This window comes from Rhinolophus hipposideros, assembly GCF_964194185.1.
Source record: "Rhinolophus hipposideros genome assembly, chromosome: 2".
NCBI lineage: Eukaryota > Metazoa > Chordata > Mammalia > Chiroptera > Rhinolophidae > Rhinolophus > Rhinolophus hipposideros.
In genome coordinates this window covers 80,095,296-80,122,863 of record NC_138048.1, presented here as the reverse complement: position 1 = coordinate 80,122,863, position 27,568 = coordinate 80,095,296, and the positions used below count along the sequence as shown (strand labels likewise).

The 27,568-nt window shown below is 34.7% G+C and overlaps 1 protein-coding gene across 6 annotated transcripts; it reads left to right on the top strand.

Annotated features, from left to right (window-relative positions):
• On the top strand, window positions 1-27,542 carry NMD3 (NMD3 ribosome export adaptor). 6 transcript variants are annotated; one of them, XM_081024849.1, is made up of 17 exons: window positions 1-117; window positions 658-714; window positions 1,611-1,745; window positions 2,817-2,913; window positions 7,385-7,465; window positions 8,222-8,350; window positions 8,627-8,717; window positions 14,116-14,194; window positions 14,925-15,021; window positions 16,950-17,067; window positions 17,658-17,803; window positions 22,608-22,720; window positions 23,518-23,590; window positions 24,816-24,922; window positions 25,655-25,725; window positions 26,164-26,274; window positions 27,390-27,542. In XM_081024849.1, exons 2-17 carry the CDS (start codon window positions 671-673, stop codon window positions 27,401-27,403), a joined length of 1,506 nt encoding a protein of 501 aa, XP_080880975.1. In that variant the 5' UTR covers window positions 1-117; window positions 658-670; the 3' UTR covers window positions 27,404-27,542. The 6 variants fall into 6 exon arrangements, with proteins under 6 accessions (XP_080880975.1, XP_080880976.1, XP_080880974.1 ...); XM_081024850.1 differs by having other exon boundaries at window positions 2-64; XM_081024846.1 differs by lacking the exon at window positions 1-117 and adding an exon at window positions 329-494.
• Window positions 27,543-27,568: the final 26 nt, after the last annotated feature.

Here is a 27,568-nt window from a genome sequence, read left to right as displayed (position 1 = left end):
CTTCTCTCGCGAGATCTTCCTCGTACTGGAGCCGGCTGTGGTGGCCGCTCAGGCGGCGGCAACGGTTGGTTTTGTTGCAGTTTTTCAGCGAACCTGGGCTCTGCCCAGAGGCACGACGTAGGTTCTGGGGACCAAGACCCGGGCTGCTGTCGCGCGGGGTAGCTGAAGAGCGTGGGGCGGACTCCCCGGGCTTAGGCCGGCCTCCGGCCGCGTGCGCGCAGCGTGTCCGCCGCCGGCCCGGAACCCGTGTGAGGGCTCGTTCGCGGGAAGCGAGGTCCGCGGGGGTGGCCCACGGGCGCGGTGACTCCGTCCGGGGACTCCTGCAGCGACATTCCGAGGCATGGCCGCCGCTGGGGTGAGGGGGCCGGTGTCCGGAGCGCCCCGGGCCCGCGCTGCCTCTGCCCTGGGACCGCCGGGGACGCCGGACCTCGGCGGCTGCGTTTAATGGCCGGAGGGTCTCGCGGAAAACTGCGGAGTTTGCTTGGTTTTCATTGGTAAAGAAGTCACTTCTTCCAAAGTTACCGACTATAATTGTTTTTTTCTTACTTGCCTCTACGTGAGGCTTAGCTACCTCATTCAGAGAGGCAGAAGGAAGACTTGTATGAAGAAGTAAATAGACAAATAACTTAAATCACACTGTTCTCATTTTAAAACCAGGGCTTACAGGACAATGGAGTATAGGACAGACTCCACCGACCGCACCCCTGGACGCATGTGAGTCACGTCCCTTTTCCCCCGTCTCCTTCCGTTTAAAGATGTTCAAGTGATTCTTTGAAACTTGCCGTCTAACTTTGGGGAGCGCTTTTCTTGAGGGGAATTCTTTTGTCTGAAGTGAAAAAAAACACGAAAAGTCTATTTCCTGAGAAAAATCGCATGCATCTTTACTTGCAAACTCTGTGGTAGTACGTGTTTGCTTCGAGTGTTGATACGTTCCTCAGACGTTTTCCTAGATCGGCACTGACCGATAGGAACAGGGGCGGTTAGCCACAGGTAACTATTTACATGTAAGGTGGTAAAAGGGAAATAAAACGAAACGTTCAATTCCTCAGTTGTTCCGGCCACATTTCAAGTCTGCAGTAATCACGTGTGCCCGGTGGCTACCGTATTGCACATCACGTGTTACGGAGCATTCTTGGGGGCAATGTGAGTGAGTTTTAAACATTCTCTGCCCCCAGTGCACCTTGGATCATGAGAACTCCCGTCAGTTATACTGAATCACTACATGATACGTGTTCAGCCCTTTAAAATTTTGTTCGCTCTGGGTAAATGTTGACATTTTGTTAGTCCCGGTGAGGATTTAAAACAATTGCTTTTAGGTTATAAAGCTGTTTAATGATTGCTGTTAGAAATAGTTTAGACTTTCTATACCCTTTAGAAATTGGCCATATTTTGGGGATTTTTGGAATGGTGACCGTCCTTGTTTTTTTTACCTCAGTGTTCCAAGGTGGTTCTTCATCTACTGCCACCCTTGAAGATTGCGCTAAGTCAGTTTTTAAAAGAGGGCAGGTATTATGGTCCAACTTGAAGGCTTTTGTTTGTTTGATAGTTTTTAAATTTAACCTGTGCATTTATGAAATCTAATTGAAAAATTTATGTTTTATTTATTTAAGCTTGTGCTGTGAGTGTGGTGTCCCGATTAGTCCAAATCCTGCCAATATTTGTGTGGCCTGTTTGCGAAGTAAAGTAGACATCAGCCAAGGCATTCCGAAGCAGGTCTCTATATCTTTCTGCAAACAATGCCAAAGGTATGGTGCGATACTATTTATCCTACTTAGAGTTGAGATTTACATATAGGAGTGGACCAGGATGTGCTGAGATTACCAGGATATATAAATAAAGTGCATGTAATTGATATTTAACTTTTATGTATGTTGGTCTCTTGGGTTCCTCACAAACTAGCTTTTTGAAACTCTTGGCGGGTTAACCTCTCTAAGCCTTAATTTTGTCATCAAAGCAAAGGGGCTTTATTAGATACATAAAGTAACACATTTAGAAGAAGTACCCTGTTTCCCGAAAATAAGACCTAGTCGGACAGTCAGCTCTAATGAATCTTTTGGAGCAAAATATTATATTGGACCCGGTCTTATAGTAAAATAAAACCCGGTCTTATATTAATTTTTGCTCCAAAAGACGCATTAGAGCTGATTGTCTGGCTAGGTCTTATTTTCGGGGAAACAGTATGTGTTTAACAAGCATTTTTTGAGCACTTACTATATGCTAGTCAATGTTCTAAGTCCTGGGTTGGCTGGACTAAAAAACTTAAAGCACATGCACAAGGGATTTAAGTTTTAATTTAGTCACTAGGTTTTATGTAAGATTTTAAAACTTGCGTTTTACAATTAAAATTTGGAAAGACTTGAAATAGATGATTTGTTGATACATAGTATGAGGTATTTATCTTTTTTTGTGTGTGAGAAATAAACAGTTCTCGAGCATTATAGATGTACATTATAAACCATTTTAATGCCATTTTGAGATGATTTTTTACCTGTTTTTCAGAGCATAGTTTCAAGGAACTTTAGGTAATTTTGTCATCCTCATTGAAATTCTTGCTGGTGCTTGAAGCTCTCTTTAATAGGTTATTTCAGGTTGGCTTTCTCAGATACCCACAATTTTACCTTTTAACTAAAGCTACTGGTCTAATTAAAAGTTTTCTAGAATTATTAAAATATATTTGGGTTAAGTACTTCAGGTCAACCGTGGATAATTATTATATCTGGTTAATAATCAGTGTTATATCTGCATGGAAATTAAGGTGGAAAATTTTGTTTCTCTTTGAGAGCTGCTGAGTTTCAGTATATTACTTTCTCTCTCAGATATTTCCAGCCACCAGCAACTTGGATACAATGTGCATTAGAATCCAGGGAACTTCTTGCTTTGTGTTTGAAAAAAATCAAAGCTCCTCTGAGTAAGGTAGGTCAAATAGCTAAAATCACTTTTGTATGTGTATTTTTTTTTTAATCTCTCCTTTTCGGAAAATCCTTGTATGAATAATTTTTTAAAAAGTAGCTATTAAATGTTACTGTTGGTAAGCACTGTACTACAAATGCTATTTTCATTTTTAAAGTTATATATGTTCCTTTTTTCGTGAAAATGAAAAATTTTTTTTTGCTTTAAAAAATTGAGATTATTTTTGTCATTTGTCGAGAATCTCTTATGTTCAGTTATTTTTTTTGAAAATATAAAACTATCGCTAAACTTAATTTAGGAGGATATAGTATTAGGGCTATGGTATTTAATTTTTTTATGTTTCCATTACTGCTCTGAAAAGGAAATATTTGTGCCTGTTACTTAAAGTCAGTGTATAAATGTCTGTAATGTTTTTAAATTGAGAGTCTTTGGTGTTCTTGATGCAGGCTGTTCTTGAAATTTTCTGAAGGTTTGTTAATAGCTTGAAGTTTTTTTCTTTCTTTTTTTTTTTTTGGTAATATTTTTTTAATTTTTAAACTTTTATTTCTTTTTAAGTGTGTTTTTCCAGGACCCATCAGCTCCAAGTCAAGTAGTTGTTTCAGTCTAGTGTAAAGGGCTCAGCTCACACTGGCCCATGCGGGGCTCGAACCAGCAACCCTGGTGTTACGAGCATTGCGCTCCAACCGAGCTAACCGGCCACCCCGAAGTTTTTTTCAACACTTCCTTTTATTTCCTGATTTGTTTGTCTGTCTTTTTTTTCGGTCTGGAGTCAGTTTTTTGTGTAACTTGGTCTTTTTGCTTTTGTCAAATGTCTGGTGAGCCTTAATAATTCATTAGGTCATTCAGCAGATGTTTATGTGTTAACTCTGCCAACCTGCTTTTGGTGTTGGGGATATGGCAGTGACAGAGAGAGACAAAAATCCCTGCCTTAGAGAATTTTTATTCTAGTTGAAGGGGAGGGTGTGGGATAGGCAATGAACAAAATAAGTAGGTATATTAAAAGGTATAAATTCTGTGGTGGGACAAATCAGGAAGGGTGATAAGAACTTCACAGGGAAGGGTTGCGATTTAAAATACAGTGGTTAGGGGAGGCCTCACCAATAAGGTGACATTTGAGTCAGTATTAAAGGCAGTAAGGGAAAGAGATCTGTACAAATCTGGAAATAAGCATCATGGATAGAGAAAACAAGTGTAGAGGCAGAGGCTGGAGCATACCTGTATGTTTAGATTGGAGTGGGGAGGGGGAAAAATAGTTGGGGATGAAGCCAGAGAAGTCATGGAAAGTCAGAGTAGGTCAGGCCTTATAAGGACTTTCACTCTGAGTGTAATACATATATATAGAGGGTATAAGGCAGAGTAGTGAGATGAATGATTTACAGTTTATCAGGATCCCTCTGGCTGCTGTGATTTGAGGGGGGTAGAAGTGGGGACCTTTCGGAAGGAAGCAATTGTAATAATCATGAGAAATGATGGTATTTGGATCAATAGTGGAGGTGGTGAGAAGTGGACAGAGTCTAGATTGATTTTGAAACTAGTCAGTAAGATTCACTAATGTATGTGTATGAGATGAAAGTACTATTTGTAAGCTGATACAAATATGTATGCTGTACAAATGATAAAATACAGAGGGGAAAATATGTAAAACTGCAAAGAGACAATAATTGGCTAGGGAGTGTCCTTAAGGAGTGGAAAAAAGATAGGATATAGCATACTAGTAGAATACTCTTTCATCCAACAAACATTTGGCACTTACTCTTCACCAGGCCCGTTTTGGGAGCCTGGCATATTTCATGGAACAAAACAAAGATCTCTGCTCTCTAGTGGGGCATTCTAGAGGTTGGTCTTAATAGGAGCATGGACAGTACATCTGTGGTAACAGAAGAGAAGATGTTGGTATTTGGGAGCTTCTGGAAAATCTGATTTCTTTTTTCAATTGAGAAAACAGAAGCATGGGCGGTAGCTATGAGGAAAAGTCATTAAGGATCTCCACATTGCTAAATTTATAGAACTGTTATTAGATGTTTGAGGAGAAAAGGGAATAGGAATAGGTATGGAATAGGTCTCTAGGAGAGTGGGAGAATGTATCAGAATGATGTATGGTTGCTGGGCAGTGCCTAAGAGTTACTGTCGTAAACTTAAAAGACTAACATGGTGTGTATTTATTAGGTTGGTGCAAAAGTTAATATTTCTCCAGCCCAATCACCTGCCTAGGTAAGGCATAGAGCAGGCAGAGCGTTGGATTTAACCAAGATTGATTTAGCCAAGTGACTAAGGTGAAGTGAGAGAGGTACCAAGGGAATTGAGTATGTGCATGGGAATGATCCTGATTTTGAAATTAAGCAGGGTTAGGATGGAGGTGAGTAGATGAGTAGGTATGAAGGATAATGAAAAGGTAGGATGAATTAGATTGTAGGTTGCAGTAGATTAAAGGGTTTTTGGTGTTCAGGAACTGGAGAGAATGAGCTGGAAAGAAAGGTGATATTCAGGGAGTAGGGTGTTTAGATTTGAGATTTTGGAGGGGTTTCAGTTATCAGTAATAAAAGCGGGACAGGATCTTGGGGGGTAAGGAACTCAAAGAATGGAGAGGCTGGCATATTTTGAGGATCATTTATGAGGATATTGAAATCATTAAGTATTAATATTATTGTTGAAAAGAGTGACAGTGAGCCAGGACTAAGATCTTTGAGGAATGAGAGCAGGTGACCCAAAGATTCACAGATGACTCTAAGAAAGAGAGAGGTGGATGTCATAGTCTGAAGACTTCAGATTCAAAGCTGGGTATATTTAAGGAGGAGACAGGCAGAATGGTTTGGAATGAGCAGTTTAAAGAGCAAAGAGGACACCTGTCTGTCTCCTGTTGCAGTGAGGAAGAAAATGAGAAAAATAGCAGTCATTACTTTAATAAAGTAATTAAATTTACTTTACAAGCAAATGTATATTTACAAGCAGTGTATATTCTGGAGATCTAGATGGTGAAGGGAATATTCAGCAAAGAGATTGAGGATTTCGGAGGTTTTGTTGTTAGTGAATGTTAAGTTCCAGAGGGCGCAGTAAAAGGGTTTCAGGATTTGGGGAGGAGTGTTAGATGGGACAGAACAGGTAATATGTGGAACCACATGGAGTTTGGAGGGAGGGAGATCAGGGGTGACTGAGGTGTCTGGGCCTATGTTAAGGAAGGATAAAGGGCCAGTAAAGTTGATTAGTCCTGGTTGTTTGAGGACAGATAGTGTGGTGAGGCCCTGTGAAGGAATGGAGAAGTAGATGTCGAGGGTCCTCTTCCATTCCTGCAGATGGAGGTTGGAGGCCAGAGGAAAGGCAGTCAGTGCCCGTGGGACTTCCTCTTGACCCTGCAGATGGAGACGTCATAGAAGCTACCTGTCCCCCTCTGTAGCTGGTGTGGCTTGTTGACTACTAGGGTTTGCTTTAGTGGGGAGCCAGTCGTGTGAGGAGAGTTGCTCTGGAGTGCTGCATCTACACTAGCTAGTCTAGCTCTCACCAGACAGGACTTGATTAAATTATAATCTGCCTGCCCTCTGCCGTCTTCTAAATCTGTTACAGCTCTGATTTCTCCATAAAGCTCCAGGCCAAATAGGTATCTCATTACCCACTGAACAGCTTTGCTTGGATATCTCATAGATAAATCCTCTTAAACTCGAATGTCTGAATCTAAATGCATCATCTTCTCCCTATCAAATTTGTTCTTGTGTCAGAAAAATAGTATTATTTAGATGCCCAAGCTAGATATTTGAACATCATTCTAGAATCTGTTCATTTCCTCCCTATACCAGTTATTAAATTCTATACATTTTATCTCCTAAATAGCTCTTGGATCTTTCTGCTTCTGTTATTTTTAGCACCTCTCAGTTCAGGTCACCTATACCTCCTGCCCCAGATATTGAAACATTCTGCCTTCTGTTTCTCCTACTTTCTTCCTCAAAAGACCCATTTTAGCCATATTAAGCTACATTCTATTGCTCACATACAGCAAACTGTTTTTGGCCTCTTCTGAATCTGCTGATTTAGTAGTGGAGTCAGTATTCAGTGCATGAGATGCACTCTAATGAATGAATGTTCTTCTTTTTTGTTTTTAAACCACATACTAATACAGAGAGAATAATCCAAGTAGAAACATTTGTTCACGAGGATTTCTAGTAGAAATCATGTCTTTGCTTTCTTATAAAAAGTGTAATTTCCATTGACATACTTATTTTTTTTAGGGAAAAGGATTTTTTCCCATGCAAATGTTTTAATTCTTGCTTGAATTATACCAATTGCATTAATAGACATTAGATTATCCTTTCATTTGGTGTTTTTGTTGCCATGCCTTTGATGATAAATTAGTTTTTACTGGTTATGTTGGATAGTGATGCTAATCACAGATTCCGTAAGCATCTTACGAAATTATTAATGAATTGTTCTTTCATCTTTTTTCTCATATGGGAACTCATGTTTCTTTTTGTTTGTTTTATTGAAGGTACGGCTTGTAGATGCAGGCTTTGTTTGGACTGAGCCCCATTCTAAGAGACTTAAAGTTAAACTGACTATTCAGAAAGAGGTAAGCTGTGTGTAATTTTCTCAACATGGTTAAAGTGTAGATAGTGAAAATGATGGGCTATTGGTAAGTTATTTTATGACTTAAACAGCATAAAAGGACATGAATACACTCTTAAGTTTAGCCCTTTGTTTTCTTTTGCCCAGATGATCAGGTCACTAGTAAGAACAGCCATTGCTCATGATTAGTGGGCTAAGACAATCTTTTCAGTTTTTTTTATTAGGAAAAAGAAGTGAAAACATGAGCTAAGGCAGTGCTTCTCAAACTTAGCTGATTGTCATGATTCACAGTAACTGAATTAAACTGGATTCAACTGGATGTGAGACCTAGGAATATGTACAAGTATGTTTTAAACGTTTCTCAGGTGATTTCTGATGATTGGCTACGTTTATGAACAATTAAATTAAGGAATATTTTCTTTTTTGAGAGTTTTTTTGTTTTATTTTTTTCTTCTAAGAATGAATTCTATACATACAAACATACACACAGAAGTATATATAGATGTAAAAATTCTGCAAACCATTTCACAACCACTTCAACTAAAGGTAAATTTGAAATGTTGATCTAATAAATCCTATGAGTCAAGCTAATATATTTTTCTTGAAATGGTGTAATTTATGATTTTAACTGATTTATTGTTGATGTCCTTAAAGCAGTCATGGTAAAAGATTTTAAGTATAAAAGTGTCTTCTTTTAAGAAAAATTTTTATTATTAAACAGAAAGGAAAGAATGAAGGAGTGTGATTGTTTCTCTATCAGGTGATGAATGGTGCTATCCTTCAGCAAGTGTTTGTGGTGGATTATGTTGTTCAGCCCCAAATGTGTGGAGATTGTCACAGAGTAGAAGCTAAGGATTTCTGGAAGGCTGTGGTTCAAGTCAGACAAAAGGTAATGAGAAAAATGAGTGAATCCTCCATTTGTATTTCATCTCTGTCAGTTACACATAGCTAGTAAAACCTTCTTTCCCCCTTGTTGTAAATTCTTCATGCACCAGGGATGCTCTAGGTTCCCAGAGCATTCATCTTTAGAAATAGATCATTATTACATTTTAATCTTTAAAGATTGCTTTTGTTTTAAAAATCAGTGTGCTATATCTATAGATCGCCTTTTTTTTTTTTTCTTTTTGCATTTCATCTATTAACCTAACAATACATTTATGTTTAGACTTTACACAAAAAAACTTTCTACTATCTGGAACAGTTAATTTTGAAATATGGAATGCATCAGAATACACTTCGTATCAAAGAGATTCATGGTGAGTTAAAATTTAAAAGCCTTTGAAATGTCAGAATTTTGTTTCAACTAACCTAAGGAAGCTATTATCTTTACTGATAATAGTACTATCCAAAAGAACTTTCTGTTACGAAGAAAAAAATTTTTAGTTCTTTATCTGTACTGTCCAGTATGATGGCCACTAGCCATATGTGGCTTGACTATTTGAAACTGAATTTTTAATTATTTTCTATTTTAATTTAAGTTTACATTAAGTAGCTATCAGATGAGTACCAGTAGCTACATTAATAGAATATAAAGTGCTATAATAGAAAATTTGGCAAAAACTTGTTTATGCAGAGATAAGTTTCTGATTGGAAGAAAATTCTTTTTGAGATCTGTAAGTTCTTTTGTAATATTTTTGTTTTTCATATGCCTAGAGGCTTTGTGATGGATACATTAAATCAGAAGCCTAAACTCAGTAATAATAAGCACTGATATACAAATGATAGGATTACATTTCTTTTAGGTAGAATTTATAAATATTTGCATAATTTTAGAATCGCTTCTTAGAACATGTTCTATCTCAGCACTTACCGTCGATGTAGCCTACTTATACATACTAGATGATGGATGAATGTTTCTTTAATAATAAAAACGTAAATATTATAGTCTTTAGCAAACCCTTAAATCTCTTGGTGAAAGTTAATATTTTTAGATGGTGCTTGCGACTGGTGGACATATACATTGTTTTCCTAGTCTCTAAAATGCACATTTAGAAATAGTTGTTCTTGAAGGAATAACCAAATTTTTATATTATGCTCCTTATTTTAAAACTGTGAGTTCCACTGTTACTTACCGATCTGTTTATTTATCTTGTATGTCTTGAGAAAAGTGCTTAGAAGTGTGGTCTTCTATCTTTAAATGGAGGGAAAAAGGAGTATCAGTTATGTCACCTGAAGGAAATCTTTCAAGTTTTGTATCTGACCTGAGTTCTTTACTAGTAGACATAAGGTTAACAGTCTAAATCGGTGAAACACAGTATAGTCAATACTTATTGTGGGTAACGTCCCTTGCTGCCTATTTAACATAGTGCCCTGCTATTTGTGGCTAGCCACCAGGAAAAACTACACCTTTGTTCTGAGTAACTGTTTTGAGTAACACTTTTGGGAATAAGGAGATCCAAATATTCTAGCTAAGGAAGCAAAACACACATTGTTCATCACCATGACAGAAATATCCTCACACAGAATTGTTTTTGTACCAAAAGACTTGGGTAAATTCTGGGGCATGCTTTTGCAGTTACTTTTAAAACCAAAAGGCTGTAAGTTTAACAACCCTTTTTTTTAATCCAGAGGAATTAATTTGTTTTTTGCCCCTAGTGGTTCTTGGTTTGATTTAAATGAATGTTTTGTTTGATTGTGTATTTGTAACTTTGTTTTTGAAATTATAACAATGGTAAAAATTCAAACATAGAAGTATATACACGAATAAAGGTCATCTCTGTCCCTTTGATCCACTTGTTATTCCTGGAGGTAGCCCCTCAAAACAAGATATGTATAGTACAATATGTACTCTGTATGTAAATTGCAACAACATTGGTTTTCCTCATGTGGGATCGTTCTGCAATATTCTGTGACTTAACATGTTTATGTAATATATTTGGAAAACTTTCCATGTCATTGCATGTAATCCTATTTCATTATTTTTAACCACTATGTGTATTCATTAATCAATATATATTTAACTCGTTACTTCCTATTAGTTGGCTTACAAGATGTCCCACTTTTTGCTGCAGCAAACAGTAGTGAAATAAATGTCCTTATTTTTGTGCATATTTGAGTTTTTCCGTGGAATTGAGTTCAATAATTGAAATTACTACATAAGAGTACGCAAATGTTGAATTTTCATATGTGCTGCTAGATTGTCTTCCAAAGTAGTGCTAGTTTACATACAGTACCATCACATGTAAGTAAGAGTTTCCATTTTTCCAAACACTTGCCAACACTGCATAAGATTGAATTAACCTTTCTAATCTTTGCTGTTCTAATGGAGAAAATGTCATCTTGCTTTTATTTGCATTTTCTTAATTGCTAGTGAGAATTAACATTTTCATGTGTATTAGTGATTTATGTTGATCTCTAATGTGAATTGTCTGTTCTCCATGTATCTATTTTTTCTCCTTTATTGTCTGTTATTCGGGATATCAATATCATTATGTATGTGTGTATATGTACATAGAGTGAGCATGCATTTGCCAGCCTGTGTTTGAGTATGAGTAGGGTTTCCAGGTGGGAATTCCCGCCAGTTCTTAGGAATTTTTTTCGCTCTCCTGTTCCGGAATCCCAAGATATAAACTGTTTTCTGTTCTCCACGATCAATTGTTTCCACAAATTGACGGCTGATAACACTAACCACCTGGGTTCAAGGAGCCGATTTTCCCGATTTCCAGACCAACTTTTCTGGAGATTTGGGAAAGCGAAAAAAAATCCTGAAAATGGGTGGGAATTCCGCCTGGAAACCCTAAGTATGAGCCTGAGAGAGCAGATACTTTTCTTGCAGTGTCACGTCTTTTGTCAATTTTAATTTTTCATTCTTTATATATCTATGGCTTATGACTTTGGTGTCTTACTGAGGAGTTTTCTATACTCCCAAGATTAGCTTTTAAAAATTAAATTATAGTTTATATTTTACTTTTGATCTTTAATCTTACCTGTTAATTTTTCAGGAGGTTAACTTGCATTGTCACAATACCTACCTTTCAAATAGTCTGTCTGTTCTCCAATGATTTGAAAAATCTCATTATTCTTATATATGCTAAATTCCTTTATACACATGGCTCACCTCACTTCTGGTTTGTTTTGTTTCACTGCTTCTACCAAAGTATGTCGTTATACTTCATAATATATACCCCCTTACTAATTTTTTTTGCAAATCTGGTTGATAGTAAGATCGTGGATTCTGGAAACAGCTTTTGTGGATTTGAATCTCTGTCCCACCATTTTTTTGCTTTGTGACCTTAGGCATGTTATTTAACTTCTCTGAGCCTATTTTTCCATCAATAAAATAGAGGGGATAATAGCATCTACTTGATAGAATTATTGTCAGAATTAAATAATTTGTAAAGCATTTAGAACCATGCTTAACACATAATCATGTTTACTTAGTTCTTTTCTATACATCAGTGACATTTTAGTTTTCCTCATCAAGATTTTGAATATTTCTTGTTGGTGTTTTGGGCTGTTCTAATACTATTTGTTATTGTGGATAGGAGGCAGTTTTTTTCACTACATTTTCTAATTGATTATTGCTAATATATTGGAAAGCTATTGATTTTATGTATTGATCTATCTGAAATAGTTTACAGTTGGTACTCTTGATTTTCTAGGTAAATGATTATCTGTAAACAATGATAGTTTTATATCATTGTTTTTTAAATATCTCATGGTTTTGATTTGCATTTCCATGATAGTGATGTTGAGCACTTTTTATATACTTGTTAGCCATTTTATGTCTTATGTCTATACATTCCTCTGCTCATGTTTTAATTGTGTTAGTTTTTTTTGCTATTGAGTAGTAGGAGTTCCTAATATATTTTAGAAATTAACGCCTTATCAGATGTATAGTTTGCAAATATTCTCGCATTATGTGGGTTACCTTTTCAGTGTGTTGATTGTTTCTTTTGCTCTGCAAGAATTTCTTAATTTGTAGTCCTAATTGTTTATTTGTCTTTGTTGCCTGTGCTTTTGGTGTCATCCATGAAGTCATTGCCAGGACCCGTGTTATGAAGCTTTCCCCTATGTTTTCTTCTAGGAGTTTTATAGTTTCAAGTCTTAATGTGAATTAAGTTGATTATTGTATATAGTGTAAGACAAGGGTCCTTTCTACTCTTTTGCATATGGATATCCAGTTTTCCCAACGCTATTTGTTGAAGAGACTGTCTTTTCCCCACTGTGTGTATTCTTGGCTCCCTTGTTTTATGATCAGTTGGCAGTATATCTGTGGATTGCTTTCTGGGTTCAATTCTGTTCCATTGGTCTGCAGGACTGTCTTTATGTTGGTACCATACTGTTTTGATTACTGTAGCTTTGTAGTATATTTTGAAATCAGGAAGTGTGATGCCTGTACTTAAGGGTGTCTTTCGAAATGGGAAAGTTTTAAATTTTGAAGTCTAATTTGCCAATTTTGTTTTATCTGTTGTGCTTTTGGTGTCATGTTTAAGAACTCTTGTCTAATGAAGATTTTCTTTTATGTTTCTTTCAAATGTTTTATAGTTTTAACTCGTATATTTAGGCTTTGAGTTAATAACCCTTTGAGTTAATTTTTGTGCATGGTATGAGAGAAGGGTCTAAATTCATCTTTTTAAATGTGGATATCCTGCTTTCCCAGGGAAAAGACTATCCTTTCCTAAATGAATTGCCTTGAATCTATATGAATTGCTTGTCAAAGGTCTATAAATGGAAGGGTTTATTTCTGGATTCTCAAGTCTGTTCCGTAGATCTATGCATCTGTTCTTATGCCAGCACCACACTGTCTTAATTACTTAAGTTGAAGTTACCGAGTTTTGAAGTTGGGAAGTGTAATGTTCCCAACAACTTTGTTCATCTTCAGATTGTTTTGTCTATTCTAAGTTATTTTAGTTTCCAGCTGTTGTTTGGAAGAATAGCTAAACATTTCTTAGCAGGTAGTTTTGCTTTTAGTTATACCTTTGTTGCTGGTTTTTATTGCTACTGCATTGCGATCAGATGCTGTCTGTTTTCTACCGTTTGGAATTTATTGATTTTTTTAAAAAACCTTCACACATGATTATTTTATGAATGTTCTGCGAATTTTTAAAAATATGTATTCTTTTTTGAGACTGTTCTGTAATCTCAAATAAATTAACCTTGATTAACTGACTCTGGGTGGTGAACACTGCAATATATTTCAAAAAGATAAATTAAGTTGATAGTTGGTTATTAAAGTTCTTTGTATCCTTTCTTTTTTGGTCAGTTTGGTTTTGATAATCTTATATTAGTCCCCCACAATGATTGTGCATATGTTAACATTTGTTGTTTCTTCTTTTTAATGGTTTTAGTTTGCTGCATCTCAGTGCTATGTTATTGGGTATATTACTATTGTCTTCTTGGTAGATGATTCCAAATATGACATAAAACATCTTCTGTGTTCTGTTTAGAGTTTTTCTCTCCCCTCTTGACCTTGAATTTTATTTTGTATGAAATTAAATTCGTGAATCTTGTTTTCTTTTGTTAGCATTTGTCTGCTTTGTCTATCCTTTTGTCAAATAAGTGTTAAATGATATGATACCCATAATTGTTGTGGCTACAGTATATTTTTTAATCTGATTTTTAATAAAAATTTAATTTGTTATAGAAGTCATGTCAGTAAAGGAAAATCTTGTTTTGCAGACTATTTTCATGTGGCTTTTTTTTTTTTTAAAGATGGTCTGGATTTCTATTATTCTTCAAAGCAGCATGCTCAGAAGATGGTAGAATTTCTTCAGTGTACAGTTCCTTGTAGGTATGTTCTGAACCTAAATGGGATTGAATCCAAGGTGCTGAGAATAGATGTAGGTCACATCCATTCTTCAGGCTGAGACAACATCTCTTTATGTTAAAATATTTAAAATTAGAGTAAGAATATTTACAGTTAGTAAGCATATTGGATTAGCCACTAAGGAAAGTATTAGCCAAAGAGCATGTAAGACTTGCTTTGCGGACCTAGACCTCATTCCACGATAATAAGCACTGTAGTGCTGAACCATAGATTTTTTTTTTTTAATTTATTGGGGTGACAATTGTTAATGAAATTACATAATTTCAGGTGTCATAGATTGTTTTTAAATAAGAAAAAAAGATGAGGTAGAGGGCTCTGGGGAGAAGCTTCATGGAGGAGAAAGGATTTATGCTTCTAAAATGGGAAAATAAAGGTAGAGATTGTACTGAAAATGAGATTAGTATGAACAGACTTGTGGGTATTAGTGTAGCTTTTAATGAATACCGTATATAGACTAGATTGGCCTGAGCCAAGGACATGTTTTGGAGGTTTTTAGTAGATAAAGTTGAAAATAGGATGCAGTCAGGTTGGTGAAGGATTTGAAATGTAAATGGATGAAATTTGGCTTCAGCGTAGCTGATATCAGGAAACTGTTTTAGACCTTCAGTGATGATTTGATTTGATGAAAACTGATATTCCGAGACTATATAAGTAAGGCTTTTGTGTTTTTATTATTAACTTTTTCTTTTAATAGGTACAAAGCCTCACAGAGACTGATCTCTCAGGATATCCATAGTAACACATACAATTACAAAAGCACATTTTCTTTGGAAATTGTTCCAGTATGCAAGGTACTTTTTCTTACTTAATTAATCTCTGTCTATGAAAGAGTGCACATAATTAACTGGTTTACATGTAATTATTAGTTCCTGGTTTCCTTTTGAGGTTGGTTAAAAATTTAGAATAACTTTCTTCTTAAATGATTCTTACACATTCAACCATGTTAAAACTATGTTAAAAAGTAATCACGCTTAAAAGTATAAATTGGCATACCTTTTATTTTGTTATACTAGTGTAAAAGGCCTGTTGCAGTTTTTTTTAATGTCCATATTTCTTAAAATTTAATTCTAGTGGACATGTGACAATTCTGTGAAACTGAATACAAGAAATAGCATAAACATAAATATCATTGAACCACTTTGGAATATGAAACTGGATTTTGGCATGATGAAAATAAGCAGTATTGTGGAAATGGGACCATAGAGTCATTTCTGTGATTTAGAAACATAATTTGAATAACACTTAAAATGTAGGTTATCAATTCATTTCATTATACTAAAGTAAAACCCTGCTTCAAAAACATAAATGGATTAAAATTCACAAATAGCTATTGAGGAACTGCTCTAAAGAAGGCTGTGTATTAGGGATGGAGGTCTCTGCTATAGAGGAACTTACACGTATGTCGATATTTAAATCACTAATGATAAGTGCCATCATTTATTGTGAGCATTCTGTATAAGTTAATATGTAAGTACTTGAGTATATTTCACCTCTTTATGTCTCATAATAACGAGGGTAAATCATCCTATCATTTTGAAGATGAGGAAATTGAAGCTTGGGGAGGTTAGATGACTGAAGCTAGGGTTTGTGCCTAGGTCTGTGACTCTTAAGCTTTAAAGCTGTCATCACTATTTTATGATGTAGCACAGTACCAGGGATGAAATGATGGCTTAAAACAAGGTCAGCAAACTTTTTCTGTAAAGAGCCAGGTAGGAAATATTTTCGGCTTTCAGGTCATATGGTCTCTTTTGTAACTACTTGGCTCTAAGGATGTTGCACATAGTAGCCATAGATAATAAGTAAATGAATGGCAGAGACTATGTTCCAGCGAAACTTCATTTACAAAAGTGGGCTGTGGGCCAAATTTGGCCATATTTTGCAAACCCCTGGTTTAAAATAGTGAACATTTTCCTGGTGCAGAGTCTGGGAAATACAAATCTAGGTTTGAAGGCATATTTAAGGCCTTGTGTATTAAATGCTTTCAGTGATTTATACAAGTAACTGCATGAAAACATAATGTAAAGGAGTGTTTTCATTAATCTTTGGAGATTCTTACTAAGTTATAAAGAGTTATAAAGAAAAGATTGGTCTAGGTGCTGTTAGGGACGCACAGAATGTTCTTTCAGTGGAGGAGCCTATGATTGTGAATAGATACAGCTTAAAATATAGCACAGATTCTTTTAATGCAGTTTAAAAACGGTAACCACATTTCTGGTCTTATTTCCCAATGTGCACATAGAGCTGTGCTTTTTGGCGCATTAAATTTTTGATTATATATTGTTATATGTAACTACTATGAAAGAGAAATGTGGCTCCTGTAAAATTTGTTTTTTTATGGAGATGGAAAGAAGTCATAAGTAGATTTAGAAAATCAGCCTGATGTTTAATACTTTGCTTAGAATGTACACTGTATTAACAGAGAGTGGTAAGCAGTCACACTTCAATACATTTGAAATAAACTTAATACGTAGCTTGTTGAATAGGATCTGGAAAAAAATTTTAAAGCATTTTCGTTAAGACAACCCCAACTTAAGAAGGTATAGCTTATTTTCTGTTTCTCTGAAGGTCTGATTCTTTAGGACTCTGTTGATAACATAGAATTAAAAATTTAATATTTTGGTTTGGGCAAATGCACTTGGGTCAGGTTTACATTGATGAATGTTTATGGAGACTGTTATTTAGGATTTGCTTTACTCTAAATGCTGGTTCTTATGCCTAGGATAATGTTGTTTGTCTGTCTCCAAAACTGGCACAAAGCCTGGGAAATATGAACCAGATTTGTGTGTGTATTCGAGTAACCAGCGCCATCCATCTCATAGATCCAAATACCCTACAAGGTAAGTATTTAAAGAAGACCTCAATGGTAGATGTCTCAGTACTTCTTTGCGTCTTCTACTTCTTGATTTTTTAATCTTTTTATTTCTTGTAATGTAAGTTTTCTCTTTAAAAACCTGAGTTTATTTTGATATTTTCCAAAAAGTCATTCATTATCCTTGTCAATTAGAATTTATCAGTCAAAGGTCTTTTTTACAATATTGGGATGAGCATCTGTCAGATAGAACTTTATTTCCCATAAACTAAGCAGCTACAATGACTGATAATATTTCTAAAATAAAATGCAAGCACATGAAACAACTATACAACTGATTGGACCTGACCTTATCTTAAAGGCACTTAGCTCTGTGGTGTTCTGATTGTAGTAACCGCTTAAGATACATTTGACACCTGCTATTCTCATGTGTCGTGAGAAGTTTGGGGCTGATTTATAGGAATAAATGATGGCTGCAGGGAGTGAGTTGCCACTGTGGTTCCCGCTGACCTAACGCTTCCCAGTTCGTATATACCAACTTCTTCCTAGTTATAACATTTGTTGAATTTTAAACTACTTCATTTCTCTTGTTCTTTAATGTTCTCTGTTTATTTTTAGTTGCAGATATTGATGGGAGCACTTTCTGGAGTCACCCTTTCAGTAGTTTGTGCCATCCCAAACAGCTAGAGGAGTTTATTGTGATGGACTGCAGCATCGTCCGAGATCTAAAACGCGGTGCAGGTGCTGGAATGATATCAAAAAAGGTGAGTTTCATCCTACTCACCTTTTGTTCTTCCCCAACTTATTGTTTTGGTTCCCACCTTCTTGTATTTTTGTTTTTTAAATTTGTTGGTAATTCCAAAATGTGGTTTCAAGTAAAGCTAGCACCACATTAGGTTAAAAATGCATTCCATGTTTGTATGTTGTTTGCTTTTAACATGTGGTTATTGTGAAAATTAGCAGACATACACTATCTGGTAAATAATTTTTTCTCTTTAGTGTTGGAAACATTTATAAAAATATTATTATGAAAATGCATTTTCTAGCTTTACTTTTGTACAGGACGACAAAATGATATGTTAACCTTTATGACTTTTTAAAATTTTTCAAACATTCTGAATTACAAGCTATATTATCACTAAACACTGAATACATCAGTGTGTATCTCTAAAACATGGGAACATTTTCTACATAATCAAAGTGTTACCCTACATATAAACACTATTCTTTGTATTCAAATTTCCTTATTGTCCCAAAGTGCCTGTTATGGGTTGTTCAGACTAGTGTCCAGTTGGGAACCATACATTGTATGTGAATATTATACCTCTTAAATCTTTTATTTAATAATAGTCTTCTCCTTGGGTTTTTGTTTTTTTTTTTTATTTTTCCCCCATGAGATCAACTTTGCAAGGCAACTAGGGCATTTATCTTGTAGATGGATCTTATTGTTTCCTCATGATGTCAGTTAACTTGCTACTTAATCTCTTGTAGTTCCTTTAAATTGGAAAGTGGATCTCAAGGCTTGCTTAAATTTAGATTAACCATTTTGGGCCAGAACATTTGAGAGGTGATGCTATGTACTTTTTATGATACATCAAGATACAAGTAATGTTTGGCTGTTCATTGATAGCCAGAGCTCCATTGTAATACGAGTTTTTTCCTTTTGTTACTAGCCAGCCTCTCTCATTCTCCCTCTCCGTCTGTCTCTCTCTCCCTCCCTCTTTCCATCTATGTTGTCCCAAATTTAGCCAGTGGAAACTCTTTCAGAATAGTTTCTATGTCTTTTAAAAAAAAAAAAATTAGCAACTTTTACTTCTTCAGAGCAGTTTTAGTTTCATAGCAAAATTAAGAGGCAGTAAGAGATTACCCCATCTTCACACATGTATCGCCTCCTGCCTTATGGATATCTCCCCCTCTCGCCCCCCTCCCCCGCCCCTGAGTGGTATGTTTGTTTGGTAAATCTACATTGACACATTATAATCACCCATTCTGTAGCTTACATTACATTTCACTGTTGATATTGTACATTCTATGGGTTTTCACAAATGTATAATGAAGTGCATTTATTGTTACAGTATCATACAGGGTATTTTCACTGCTCTAAAATTCCTTTGTGCTCTGCCTGTTCATTCCTTTCTACCTCCTAACATCTGGCAATCACTAATATCGTTACTGTCTATAGTTTTGGCTTTTCCAGAATGTCATATAGTTGGAATCACAGTCTTTTCAGATTGGCTTCTTTTGCATAGTAATACGTATTTAAGTTTCCTCCACATCTTTTCATAGCTTGATAGCTCTCTCTCTCTCTCTCTCTTTTTTGTGCCAAATAGTATTTCATGTCTGGATGTACCACAGTTTATCCATTCACCTACTGAAGGACATCTTGGTTATTTGTAAGTTTTGGCCATTATGAATAAAGTTGCTGTAAAATCTTTGTGCAGGATTTAGTATGGACATATGTTTTCAGCTCCTTTGGGTAAATATCAAGGAGCATGTTTGTTGGATCATTTGGTAAGAGTATGTTTAGTTTTGTAAGAAGCCACCAAACTGTCTTCCAAAGTGGCAGTACCATTTTGCATTCTTCCCAGTAACGTGCAAGAGTTCCTGTTGCTCCACGTCGTCACCGCCATTTTTGGTATCATCAGTGTTCAGGATATTGGACATTCCAATAGGTGTGTAGTGGTATCTCATTATCGTTTTAATTTGCATCTCCCTGATAACATATGACTTGGAACATCTTTTTTGTATGCTTATTTGCCATCTGTATATCTTCTTTGATGAGGTGTCTGTTAATGTCTTTGGCTTAGTTTTTTATCGGGTTGTTTGTTTTCTTATTGTTGTTTTAAGAGTTATTTGTATATTTTGGATACTAGTCCTTTATCAGTGTGTCTTTTGCAAATATTTTCTCCTAGTCTGTGGTTTATCTTCTTATTCTCTTGACATTGTCTTTTGCAGAGTAGAAGTTCTAATTTTAATGAAGTCCAGCTTATCAATTATTTCTTTCATGAATTGTGACTTCAGTGTTGTATCATGACTAAAAAGTCATTGCCAAACCCAGTGTTAGCTAGGTTTTCTCTTGTTATCTTCTAGGAATTTTATGGTTACATGTTTTACACCTGGGTTTATGATCCATTTTGAGTTAATTTTTGTGAAGGGTGTAAGGTTTGTGTCTAGAATGATTTTTTTTTTTTTTTTTTGCATGTGGATGTCCAGTTGTTCCAGCACCATTAGCTGAAAAGACTCTTTATCTTCACTGCATTATATTGCATTTACCCCTTTGTCAAAGATATGCTGACTGTTTACATGGGTCTATTTCTGGGCTCTCTGATCTGTTCTTTTGATCTATTTTTTTCATCAATACCACCACACTGTCTTGATTACTCTCACTTTACAGTATGTCTTGATGTGGAGTAGTGTCAGTCCTACAATTTTGTTCTTGAACTTCAAAATTGTACTGGGTATTCTGTATCTTATGCCTCTCCATATAAACTTTAAAATCAGTTTGTTGATAACCATAAATAGGATTTTGATTGCGATTGCATTGAATCTGTTGTTCAAGTTGGACAGAACTTACATCTTGACAATAGTGAGTCTCTCTATGCATGAACATGGAATTTCTCTTCCTTTATTTAGTTCTGTTTTGATTTTGTTCATCATAGTTTTGTAGTTTTTTTCCATATCTTATACATATTTTGTTAGATGTATACCTATTTCATATTTTGAGTGTTAATGTAAATGGTATTGTGTTTTTAATTTTAAATTCTGCTTGTTCATGATAGTATATAAGAAAGCGATTGACTTTCGTTTATAACCTCGTATCCTTATATCTTGTAATCTTGCAATATTAGTTCTGAGAGTTTATTTGTCCATTCAGATATTATGCGTCGACGATCACCATTTGCAAACGAGAATTTTATTTTTTCCTTCCCAATCTATATACCTCTCATTTCCTTTTTTGTCTTTTGCATTAGCTAGGGTTTCTAATACATTGATTTTCAGATGTTGAACCAGCCTTGCATACATGGGGTAAATCCCACTTGGTCATGGTGTAGAATTCTTCTGTATTTTGTTGAGGATTTTTGCACCTTGTTCATGAGAGACGTTTGGTCTAGTTTGCTTTCCTAGTAATGTCTTGGTCTAGTTTTGGTATTAGAGTAATGTTGGCCTTTAAATGTGTAAGGAAGTATTCTCTCTGCTTCTGTCTTGTGGAAGATATTGTAGAGAATTGGTATAATTTCTTCCTTAAATGTTTGGTAGAATTCACCAGTGAATCCACCTGGGACTGGTGCTTTCTGTTTTAGAAAGGCTATTAATTATTGATTTAATTTCATTAATAATTATAGGTCTATTCCTGTGTCCTCTTACATGACTTTCCTAGTCTTTGAAAGCATCCTTGCTTCTTGGCATACCGCCACAGTGTTTAAGTGTTCCAGAATCACATTGTGTAGTTTTTACCCATGTCTGAAATCAGGTATTCCTTCAAGGATATAAGTCTGATATTTTTTTATTGTGAATTAGTATTTGGAGACCCCCATACTGTATACTAATGGTGCTCATTTCTGTTGAGGTAATATTGTGACTTGACAAAAATAACTTCTGGGAATATTGGTGGAAAATAATTTGGGAAAATGGGTGGAAATGGGAGACAGATTGCTTTTCACATTTTTATTTAAAATAAAAAGTTTAATAATATAGTTAAGAGCAAACATCATTTATAAAAACTGTAGATGAATTCCACTTCCTCTTAGGCATATATATATCCAGACATTATATTTTCTTTGTTTTCAAAATACACATTTAGCAAGAACACGTTCATAAGTCTCTTATAAATAATAGCTAGAAAGTGGATCCTGTTACATAGGATTTAGTCTCTTACTGGTAAGCCACTTTTTCCCCCCCAATTCTTTCCTACATCTGAAACCTCTTTTATTTCAGTTATTCCCTTTATCTCTACCTCTTTTCATCTCTGAGATTCCTTAATTCTATCTATAACTCTTAAAAATTTCAAACTGGGGGTGTTGTTTCTGCAACAAATAGTTTTAAAAAAGTGTTACTCCTCAAAATAATAGACATCCAAAAAATTCATTTCATAAAGATTAGGGTTCTCTAGTAGTAGTGGGGCCATTGGGATTGTTAGTTTTGTTTGAACCCTGGTGTTTGAACCTTATGTATAAAACACAAGGGGTTGCTTAGGATGTTTCAGGGTTTAAGACTCTACTTTTCAGTTATTCTTTCTGCTCAGTCTTTTATTGGCCCGTCTCCCTGTGAAAACATGTCTTCTGAAAACTCTACATGTGTCTGTTTTTAGGTGACATTGTTAATGTTTTATAAAAGCCTTGAATAAAACCTTAAAAGTATTTTATGAATTCCTTGTGAACCTTCTTTCCTATATTCATAATGAAGTAATTTGTTAATTTTGACAGTGTTTCAGAGATCTGAAAAAAACAATTCCTGTTTTTAAATTGAAAAATTAGAAAAACCAAAATCAAAATTGTATTTAAGTTTTCTGTGAAATGCTTTTTGAGTTATACTTAGATTGTTGAAGAGTGCATTTTCTTTCCTGTTAAGCATACCCTTGGGGAAGTCTGGGTACAGAAAACATCTGAAATGAATACAGATAAACAGTATTTTTGTCGCACTCATTTGGGACATCTGCTGAATCCTGGAGACCTGGTGTTGGGGTTTGTATTATTTTATAGTATTTTAAACTTACAAGTAGCATTGTACATTTTCTTCGGGAGCCAGCAAAGCTATCTAAAATATTGAAGTTGTGTATTCCAAAAAGGATTTAAGAATTCTTAGGAGCTTTATAGCTCATTTTATTATTGGTAACTAAAACTGGTTTGGACAGAAACCCTTAGTTATGTTCTATTTTGGCCATCATCTTAAAGCATTATTCGTTCCAAGATTTTAAGTAATTGAACTGTGAGGTTGTATGGTTAGATGATACTTACAACTTTTGGGGGAGTAGGTAGTTTTTATTATTTATGTGTCGCTCCTCAAAATATTTTCTTTTAAAATATGGCAGCCATGTAAAGGGGTCTTTACAGGCTTAGAACAGTCCATTTGATGCAGAGCTTATCAGCATGCCTTAAACATTACTTTTGCTCTTAGGGTTTTAGTTCCTTTTATTAGAGAAAGAGGGTTTTTTGGGTCGTTTTGTTATAAATGAAATGGAGCCATCTCACTGAATCCTAATGTTAGACTGATAAATAAGTGCATTTTGCTTCTTTCCAAGTATATGGTAGAGTGAACAATAGTGAATATGTGAAACTCAAGAGGTCGAGTGCCTTATTAGCTTCACTAGGATCTGTAGAAGCATGTTCACTGTATAGTAAACTGCGAAACTTGTAAAGTGTGAAAGCACGTTAAATGTTTGATCTTGGAGGGAACTTTTAGGTGATCATCCATAAAATAAAAAGTTACATGGAAAGAGGAAATGTTTTTACCATTAAGTGTTTTATTGTTTTTATTTCAGGTTTGATTTGGCAAACTGTAACTTAAATGATGAGCACGTCAACAAAATGAACTCAGATAGAGTCCCAGATGTGGTAAGGCTTTAGACGTTCACTTGTTTCCTGTGTTTAAAAGGATTGATGTAACTCTTACGGGTTAGATGCACTAGTTCACATTTTTTAAAATACCAAAGCAATTTAGAGGTTTCTTCTGAAATTGCAGTTAAGGTATAATAGCAGAAGCCTTCATTTTAAATCATTTTTCTTAGTGGGGAAAGTCCAAAATTTTACTAGTTTTTTTGTTGCTCTTATAATCAAATTTTCATATTTTGTCAAAATGCTTGATACTGTCTGGAGAGAAAAAATAAATTTGCAGTGAAAATTGATGGCCTTTAGAATTTATTCAGGGTCATTCTTTTAGGCTCAGCTTATTTCATGTATTGTTCAGTTAAGAAGGCATTTAGAGTTAAACCGTTTTTCCTGTTTGAATATAATTGCAGTGTTGAAAATGATTTTCACAGTAGCAAGTCTTAGAGAAAGAATCTGACTTTTGAAAAGAAACCTGTTAAACTTTAAATGAGTTTCTAAAAATCATGTACAACTGAATGTGAAATGTGAAAGACCCTGTCTTCCACATACTTAATCTTTTAAAATAAACATTAATCTCTGTGAGCAAAAATGAAGTCATGGTATATGAAGGACTCCTCACTACCCAGTTATGCTTTTATTAATTAATAAATTAGGAAATAGAAATGTGGTTTAGTGTTAAGTCTAAGTCGGTATTTCTAACAAGGTCATAAGAGGAGATGAAGATGGTCTTACAGGATTTTGTATTGTATAAAATTATTCATTCCACAATTTAGTAATCTGTTCTAGGACGTACAATTGTGAAGAGATATATAGTTCTATATATGCTTATTAGGAATAAAAGGGAGGAAAAAGTGTCTGTGGAATGTTTCAGAATGATTTATGTGAATAGTAGCTAAAAACTGAATTTTGTGGTAAAAAATCACCACAAAGTTTTTGGTATAAAGAAAAAGTTTTCAATCACTGGAAAGTTTCTGTTAGTAAATTTTAACAGTTGTACAAATAATGGCTTAATGCATTCTTATAAAATACTAAGTACATGGAAAAAAATGTTATTAAGTTCTCTTGACACTGCTTCTTGATCCCTCCCTACTTTTTCCCCCTAAGAACCACTGTCATCAGTTTGGTGACTTCCTGGCATTCTTATAACATTTCATTTTTTAGCTTTTTGTATTTTGAGGCCTTGTTACCTAGTTCCCACTTTTGTAACTTTCCAAATGTTTTGTTACTTTAGGTATTAATCAAGAAGAGCTATGACCGGACCAAACGTCGCCGTCGTAGAAACTGGAAACTGAAAGAGCTTGCAAAAGATAGAGAAAACATGGATACAGATGATGAAAGGTCCCAGTTTTCTTTAAAGCTAACTAATATGTGTCTGAAATCCTTATGATAAATCTTTATGATTTTTATATTATAAAGAAATAGTCATCAGACAATTGCTCCTTGCACTCAATATTAATTTTGGATTCTTACCAATGTGTTAATAGAATCAGTATAAGAGGATATAATGACATTTAACACAGATTTAGTTATTATTTCCTGGGTTGTGACTTGACAGTTGCAGTATTATTGTAAACAATTCATTTGATAAGTCAAAATACAATGAGTAATTACCTTGTGGATATCACAAATATCAAATGAGTACTTATGACTTGTGATAAAAAAGCAGTTCATTGATACCAAATATGCTATTTTTCAAACAACTTAAAGAGTAATGAAGATATTGTGTTCTAGAAAAGTGTATTAAATGATTCAAAAAGTGTCTTAAAAGTATATGTAGTTCAACTTAGCCACAAGACTTTTTGGGCAAGGGGTAAAATAGGAAGGGGTGTTTGCATTATATTTAAATTAACATCACCTTATATTTAGTTGTGTATTTTTTTGTCATGTAATTTTGAAAGAAAATATTTTTTAGAAACCTGTCAGAGTATTTATCATCCATATTTGACCTGCAAATTTTTTAAAGATTTTAATGTTTGCAACACATTTATCTTATGGTGCTGAAAATGAAGAAAATATAACTTCATAATTTCTAGATAGAGATGAAATATTTAAATGTTTCTTCTTATGTAGGCAATACCAAGATTTCCTTGAAGATCTTGAAGAAGACGAGGCAATTAGGAAAAATGTAAACATTTACAGAGGTTGGTGTTTTAAGAGTGTTCAAATTATATGTTTTGTATATAGTTGTATTCCCCCAGAATGAGTATTTTGGTATCTTAAACTTTGATTCCATAAATGACATTTATTGTGTGTGTTTACAACTGTTCTAGTTAAACGTTTATTAAAAAAACAAAACCCAAATCTTGCAGAACAATAAAATTTATTAGAATGTTTGCTCTGCCACATTTGATATCATTTGCATCCTAGCATGATCCCCCAAGTTGTTGATCCATTCGTTAGTGGATATGTATTCATGCATTTATGCAGTTCAGTCATTCAATGGATGTTTAAATGCCTGTTGTAGGTATGATACAAGAACTGTGGATGTAATAAGGTTAAGTAATAGTAATGGTGGTAGGGGCAGGTATTTGCATATTTCCTTATTTGTATTTATTTGAAATCCTTGTATTTTTTCTTAGATTCAACCATTCCTGTGGAAAGTGACACAGATGATGAAGGAGCACCTCGAATTAGTCTGGCTGAGATGCTTGAAGACCTTCATATTTCTCAAGGTGCTACTGGTGAAGAAGGTGAATCGATGATGACATAATGAGATTTTGTTCTAGATGGTTTCTGCATCTATAGGCTCAGGATGTTGGACAAAAGAACCCTTATTGTCTATCCGATCTGTGCCTCAATATTCAGAGAGGAGAAATTCAGGTTTAAACCTGAGGAAATGACTATTTTGATTGCTCCCTCAAAAGTGCTGAAAAAGATTGATGGCTTTGAAATATTAGACAAAAGATTATGGAGCATATTATTACTGATATTTAGGCAATCTTTCATGTGGAATTTTATTGGTTTGGTTTTTATGATACAAGCATTTTCACATACAGTAGTGCTAGATTTAAAAGTTTAAGAGTTGTGATTCCTTGCAGGTTACCTAAATCTTCAAACATGAAACAAGCTTTTACATTCTTTTTATATTGATTGCTTTAATATTATAAAAAAGCATATGAAAAATCATTTTTAATATGAACTTGTTATGCACTTTAGATCATTTTTATGTCCTTGGGGTAGGGAAGTTGGGGTTCAGTTTGTCACTGGACATTCACGAGGAAAGCTAATCTCTTTATTAACATCCTCAAAAGTTGTTCAATTGGAGGCTATCTTAATTTTTATTGCAGAAGAAAATATATTTATTTATTTGTGGATTTGTAGCAAACATAGACTGATTATTTAAAGATTAAATAACAATTTGTACCTTAGTTATTTTTGCCTGTGCGAGCAGCTTAGGGTCATAGCTGCTTATGTCATAAAAATGTCTTGCTATCACTTCAAGGATTTTGCTTTCTAAATTTTGCTTTACAAATTGAAAAGGAAGGAGTTTTCTCTATATAAGTTTCTATCATTGAACACATCACCATCAAAAAGAATATTAGAGTCCAGCATATAGATAAATAATAAAAATGATCCTCATGCTTTATAAAACCATGCAACAGATTAGAATAGGAATGCCTTCCACATCCTTGAAAGAAAAACACTGGCTTGTGTTGTAAAGTGTTCTGAGAATGAAATGTTAAGATCCTGTTTCAATAAGCAAGATCATACTTCCTAAGTATGCTAACTAAGAGCTAACTTAAGAATTTTAGATATACCACTGATTAAGGAAATTGAGTAAGTGCTGTGTTTTCCTTTTTTTAAGATTGGACTCCTTAATTCTGAAGTTATGAATAAAGGCCAGAACTTTCTATAATGGCTCCTTTCTGTCTGCATATTTAAAGTTTTCACTTGTGGTCTGTGTTTACCTATTCTTTGTCAAGATGAAAAAGCATGAAAATAAAAATATTCTTCTCCATTTTGTGTGTCATTGAGGTGATTGCA

Coding starts and splice junctions, on each gene's coding strand:
- NMD3 (XM_081024851.1), top strand. CDS start 445: ATGGCCGGAGGGTCTCGCGGAAAACTGCGGAGTTTGCTTGGTTTTCAT. Junction 17,804..22,607: donor CTGGAATGATATCAAAAAAG/GTGAGTTTCATC, acceptor TTTCCTGTTAAG/CATACCCTTGGGGAAGTCTG. Junction 25,726..26,163: donor AAATGTAAACATTTACAGAG/GTTGGTGTTTTA, acceptor ATTTTTTCTTAG/ATTCAACCATTCCTGTGGAA.